General features: G+C 33.1%; 1 protein-coding gene across 1 annotated transcript; it reads left to right on the top strand.

Moving 5' to 3' along the window:
* The first annotated feature begins 2,131 nt into the window (after positions 1-2,131).
* LOC139891602 (probable WRKY transcription factor 53) lies at positions 2,132-4,919 on the top strand. Its single transcript, XM_071874579.1, has 3 exons — positions 2,132-2,541; positions 2,635-2,763; positions 4,165-4,919. Exons 1-3 carry the CDS (start codon positions 2,231-2,233, stop codon positions 4,703-4,705), a joined length of 981 nt encoding a protein of 326 aa, XP_071730680.1. The 5' UTR covers positions 2,132-2,230; the 3' UTR covers positions 4,706-4,919.
* Positions 4,920-6,468: the final 1,549 nt, after the last annotated feature.

The following is a 6,468-nucleotide window of genomic DNA, read 5'->3' on the forward strand; positions in this document are numbered from 1 at the left end:
CGACCCGCTCTGATACCAAATGTTGGAAGCTTCGACGAGCCCAACACACCCACTATAGAGGACCTAGATTATACTACACTCACTACACCAACACTTTGACGTTGGTTAGCCTTTAATTTTATTAATCCTTAGTGCACAATAATACTTAGGCGACAGTGTCGACCATATAACATTTAGGCGGTATAACCGACCATGTATCACTTAGGCGGCAGAGCCGACCATATAAGAAAAACAACACAAGTGCACTAAGAACTTAAACACAAATTAAGGCTTTACCGGGAAACTTAACAAAGAACACTTTTATTAATACAAAATACAATTACAATATTACTTACTTACAAGCTTTTCTCCTCTACTCACACTCTTCTCACTTCTTACTTCTTCTCTACTTCTCAACTCACTCTTTTCACAACTTACAAATGAACTCATCACCCCTATTTATACTACTCCATGAAAACTTCTACACACTAGATATTTCCATGGATAAATATCTAGATATTTCTTTCACTTATAAATATCTAAATTATCTAGAATTTTCTTTTATATTATAATATCTAGATATTTTCTTATACATATTAATATCTAGATATTTTACATATATACATCTATTAATTCCATATTATTTTATAATATCAAATTTGCATTGCATTTACATCTATTAATTCCATATTATTTTATAATATCAAATTTGCATTGCATTTTAATAGATTACCGAGTGGTATTGCTTATATATCAGTGTTTATCTGCTTAGCAAATAGGTAGGGCTTATTTAAACTGTTAAAATAAGCGATTTTATAATAAACTTTTACACAAGCAATTCTAGCACCCTCTTCTATATCAAAGAATAATTTATTTCTGACATTTTTCAATTTACCCAAACTTTCTCAATTCATGTATATCACACCTCAAAATATCATGTCATTAATGATCAAAACTTGAACTAACCAAGTTGTATACAAACAAGATGTACGTACGAAGATTGCAAAACATCAAATTCAAATATCAAATTACTAGATGACATTATGACAGTACCAAAAGATTGCAGCAGCAAGCACATCAAATTGGATCCAGAATAGCTCACCAAAGTATTTTCACTTTACCAATCTGCCGCATATAAATGATTAAAGTACATTTTAATAAATTGGACCTTTCAGAGAGACCATCATGTAAGTCATCAAACAGATATCAGACAACAGTTCATTTTTTACCATAAAAAAAGCCAACCAATATTCAGTTTGCTCTACTTATACTTGCCTTTTGTCTCGATTCCAAGAAGAGTCTTAGAAAAGATGAGTGAAGGTTCAGCAATCGCACTAGTTCCATAGTCCCCGCAGGCCAGTCTCTTTGACACCGGCGGTATAAGAGTAATTCCAAATTTGGGGTTGTAAGGGATTTGGAGGGCAAGTTAGGTACCAACTAAAAAAAAAAAAAAAAAGTTTAAGTGTTATAATCACTGTTGTAAAAAACCCGTTTAATCACCGATTAATCCTCGATTACTCATTTTTAAGAGCAGACCGTTCTGTTTTTCCAAAATCCGTTTAATTAGTCGGTTAACGTAGATTGATGGTTCAAAATCGAATTTGATAATCAAAGTCGGTTAAAGTCAAAATTGACCAACATTTTAACATGAATTTAAACTAATACTTTAAAGTTTTTGAATAAAATGAAAAATTTTAAACGATTACATTAAAGTTTATGTTTATGTTCATAGTTTTCTTCGATATTTACACATAAATTTTTAAAATTTATCATTTAATTGTATACACTACAATCCTATTAATCCCCGATTAATCTCCGAATTGCCGATTAATCTTTTCAAAGTCCTGACCGATTAATCCCCGAATAACGAATTTTGCAACCTTGGTTATAATGATAATGTAAACAACCACCCGTACCAATGGCATAATTTTTTCACAAAAGAATTTAAAGAGTTGCAAGTGCGAATACAGTATAAAATTCCTAAATCCTAAAGTAAAAAAGGTTTAATAAGTAAATTACTTATATTTGAATTAGTCAGCCGTAAAAGGTACAATGACCAGTGCATTTTTGGAAGAAATAAACACTTCACACGGTTTCTTCAGTCAACCTTCAACATTTTCTCATCTTTTAAATCCTTAAAACCACCTCATTCTTCTTCTTCTCAAACACACCACATCATCCTATAAGCACTGACTTTTAAATATTCGATTGTACACTTTGCATCGTAAATTGTACACAACATAAACTCCATATGGACACTAGTGTTTGTATTATCAATGAGTTAACACAAGGTATGGAACTAGCCAGACAACTAAAGTCCATTTTGAGCTCAGAATCTTCCCTTGAAACAAAACATGCTTTGTTACAAGAAATCATATCATCATATGACAGAGCATTGTTAATGGTCAACTGGGTTGACTCAAGTGCTCAAATACCAACATTAGCCCAGCCAATACCCAGCCAGCCCGAATCATCAGTTTCCATGGACGAGAGCCCACGAAGCGGGGAGTTCAATAAGCATTTTGAAATTCAGCAGGATCAGAAAGTCGTATCCAAGAAGAGGTTTATATCGTTTCTGGATTAAAAAGATAACAATATGCATCAACTATGTAACAAAGCTCTAATACTTTTTATTTTTATTTTTTGATGTCATAGGAAGACAATGCCAACATGGAAAAACCAAATACGAATCTCGACTGATAATGGGTTGGAAGGAAACACGGATGACGGTTATAGTTGGAGAAAGTACGGACAAAAAGACATTTTGGGTGCTAAATACCCAAGGTAACATCGGTTTAAGTACTTATTTCTACTGTAATAAACATATTTTTTTTTAAAGGCAAATACATACACCCTACACGAGTTTTTTCATGAATATATACATAATGTTCATATCGAGGAACTACATATATATATATATATATATATATATATATATATATATATATATATATATATATATATGGGCAGGATCAATGGGGAAGTAACCAATCGGGGAAGCGGGGGGAAGCAAATTTTTTTTTTTTTCGTTTTTTTTGAATTTTTTTTTCCGGCATCAAGATCACACAAAAATATGAACATTTAGAAGAGACACTTCGTGATGAATGTTATTATTTAGGCGGGAAAACGATCGACAAAAATAACATTCAAGATAATATTGTCCGTGAAGAACATGAACGTTTTTTTTTTCCATGTTTTGTGAAGTAAAATTTAGCCCGATTTAGAGTTTAGGGTTTAGGGTTTAGGGTTTGGTGTTTTGGGTTTATTCCATAAACCCAAAACACCAAACCCTAAACTCTAAACCCTAAACTCTAAACCGTTCGTGTTAAAAACTCAATCTAAATCCTAAATCTAAACCCTAAATCTAAACCCTAAACCCTAAATTTCTAAACCGTAATATCTAAACCCTAATATCTAAACCCTAATATCTAAACACCAATAGCTAAAACCTCAAAATACGCTCGAAAAACACGATAATTGTTATATATTACTTCTCCGGACGTTTTCCCGCCAAAATAAATATATTTATCACAAAGTGTCTCTACTAAATGTTCATATTTTCATCTCATCTATAATGTTTGTGAACAAAGTTTTTTCAAAAAACGAAAAAAAAAAAATTTGCTTCCCTCTGCTTCCCCCGAATGGTTACTCCAGGTCCAATAGAAGCAAGCCCTACAGCCAATCCAGCAGCAATAACGGAAGCGGCAGAAATCAGTGGATTCATGATAAGTTCCTCGTACCAAAAAAAAAATGGTTAATGATACATTCAACCAATGAACTATGACTTAATTATTGCATTGCTACGATTTATCCACTCGAAGTAATTACGAACTTCGAATTCAAGTAATAACATTTTTGAATCATCAAAACTACTTTGATATCTCTTTTTTAGTTTCTCTCGAGAAAGTATTTCTGAATCCATACAACTTTAGTTTTTCCGTTTCTTTGTCCCGAACCCCTCTTTCCCTCTTGATTCTACCAATATATATATATCTAGTGTGGAACCCGTTATTGTTGACAATCAGGTTGAATATCGGTTAATAGTTCGAGAAACCAAAGTATGTGTGAGGTCATTTCTGTGGGGTCCCTACAGTCATTACGACTAATATTTGAAACATTTACTTGTGTCAATCATGGGATTCGAATATTGATATATTAATGGGCTGTTTTTGTTTACTTTTGCAGAAGCTATTACAGATGCACATATCGTTATGTCCACAACTGCATGTCGAGAAAACAAGTACAGAGAACGGATGAGGACCCCACAGTGTTTGAGATCACATACAGAGGTAAACACACCTGCAATCCAGCTGCAATTGCACCACCACGATCACCGGAAAAACATGAAATCCACCACCACAACCACCAACTACTTCCCCCTCCAAAATCTGAAAAAGTGCTATCAAACCTCAGAACAAATCTCAGAGTCAGTACCTCAGATTTGGATACGACGGTACCAAATTCATTTTCGTTTCCGTTAGCATCATTTGGACAACAATTTCAAAATTCCAATGAAACCGATAACAATTTTTTGCAAGGATATTCGCCTTCGGGGTCAAACTACTTCACAGAATGGGGAAACGATTTTGTGCATCAAGATGAATCGAACTGGTCGGAAATGATCCCGACCACTAATTCAGCTACAAATTCTCCGTTAGCTTTCAGAACAGATCATCATGATCTTAACCCAAATTTCCCGTTCAACAAATCGGGGTTTTTTATCTGACCTTATTATCATTATAGTCATAGATCATAGATAACACCAACGACCAAGGAAAAAAGTAGTAGTATTTTTTGTAAAACCAGGGTAGGTAGTTGCAGATGATGATGCTTACTAGCGTCAATAAATTGTGTTTGGACCAATAAAAGCATCCAAAACCATGTACAATTAAAAGTGTAAGATTAAGAAACGAAGAATAATCTAAACATCATATTAAAATATCAAATTTTATTGTTCATAGCCATTACACAACATCATCTCATAAGCAGCAGATTTGATTCATCATTTGGTAAAACCACGTGTTAAAGAGTTAACTCCACAACAAACTGCAAGAAGTTGAACTGAGAACTCAAGTCAACAAGCATCAACTATATTAAAACATATTAGGGCTCCATAAACATCGATAACCAAGGTCATTGTAGAATGTGAATAATAAGAAGTTCTGGAAAATAAGCACCTAATATAAAGAATATGGGCCGCTTTGATATGTATAATATAATTAAGTCTTAGATTTTAAAATGCAGTAGCAATAAATAAATATAAGAATGTAGGCATTACAAAATATGGACACCTGTAGTTACCAGCTCTTCAGTTCCATAGAATCTGAGATCTCATATACTTTTAAAAGGCCATTTGAATAAGCAATTGTTTGCAAGTGAAACACAAACTTTAAAAGAAGATATGTAACTTAAAAAGAAGAACAATAAACAAAATGATTACATGGTAAACCGATGCACCTTAAAAAAAGATATGAATAGTTTGTATTATACGTAGTATAACTTATAGAATAAAAAAAAAAAAAAAAAAAACCCAAAATGAAAAACTTGTTTATCTTCACATGCTTGCACCCTTAACACATTCTGATAAGAATTTCATATTCAGTAAACTATCATAGTATAAAATGCAACTCCATTATAGCAAACATATGTATAAAGCACAAAATCTGAGTGTAAGATTTTTAAATTTTAGCTAACTTTGACCAACCTTGACTTTGACCGACTTTGACCTAACTATTTAGTGTTGACCGACTTATTAGATGTTTTTGGGCAAAACCGGACGAGCTAGTCACCAAACCGACTAGTCGGCCGAGATGGCCGCCATTTACAACACTAAACAAACATAAACTAGCAAAGTAAATCAAATCTAAAATCCAACATGAAATTTTTTAAACAAAAATCACTCTATCAACATAATACTCACCAATTTCAAATCCGAACGACAGTTCCCAAATTGACTATCTAGAACTTGATCCATAGGTCCCCCAAAGTTTGTGCATTGCTTCCACTTAACAGGCTCACTGTGTGCATATAACAAAACAGCAGTGGCGGAAATAGGTAAGGACGGGGGGCACCCGCCTCCAGTGGATTTGCAATTTTCAGTGTAAAAATTTTGGGTTTTTCGAGTTTGTCCCCGGTGGAATGTTTTTTTTTTGCCCCATAGCCTCCATATTTTGCCCCAAAACCTTCAAATTTTGTCCCAAAACCTCTAAATTTTGCCTAAAAACCTTCACATTTTGTCAAAAAACCTCCACATTTTGCCCAAAAAACTTTAATATTTTGCTCAAAAACATTCAAATTTTATTCAAAAAAGTTGATAAGTTTTAAAAAAAAAAAAGTTCGCCCCGGGTGAAAAAAATTTCTTTTTCGCCACTGCAAAAGAGTGTGTAAATATAATTTATATAATTATAATAAAATAATAAATATATATAAGAATAAATTGGAGACCTTGTGCTACCTCTTCCTAAATAAACAAACTACAGAAATTATACA

This window comes from Rutidosis leptorrhynchoides, chromosome 2 (assembly GCF_046630445.1).
Source record: "Rutidosis leptorrhynchoides isolate AG116_Rl617_1_P2 chromosome 2, CSIRO_AGI_Rlap_v1, whole genome shotgun sequence".
Classification (NCBI taxonomy): Eukaryota; Viridiplantae; Streptophyta; class Magnoliopsida; order Asterales; family Asteraceae; genus Rutidosis; species Rutidosis leptorrhynchoides.

Bases quoted from the DNA above. Each gene is read 5' to 3' on its own strand.
- LOC139891602 (XM_071874579.1), top strand. From the start codon at position 2,231: ATGGACACTAGTGTTTGTATTATCAATGAGTTAACACAAGGTATGGAA. The intron at 2,542-2,634 runs GTTTATATCGTT...TTGATGTCATAG, and splicing joins AAAGTCGTATCCAAGAAGAG to GAAGACAATGCCAACATGGA. The intron at 2,764-4,164 runs GTAACATCGGTT...TTACTTTTGCAG, and splicing joins TTGGGTGCTAAATACCCAAG to AAGCTATTACAGATGCACAT.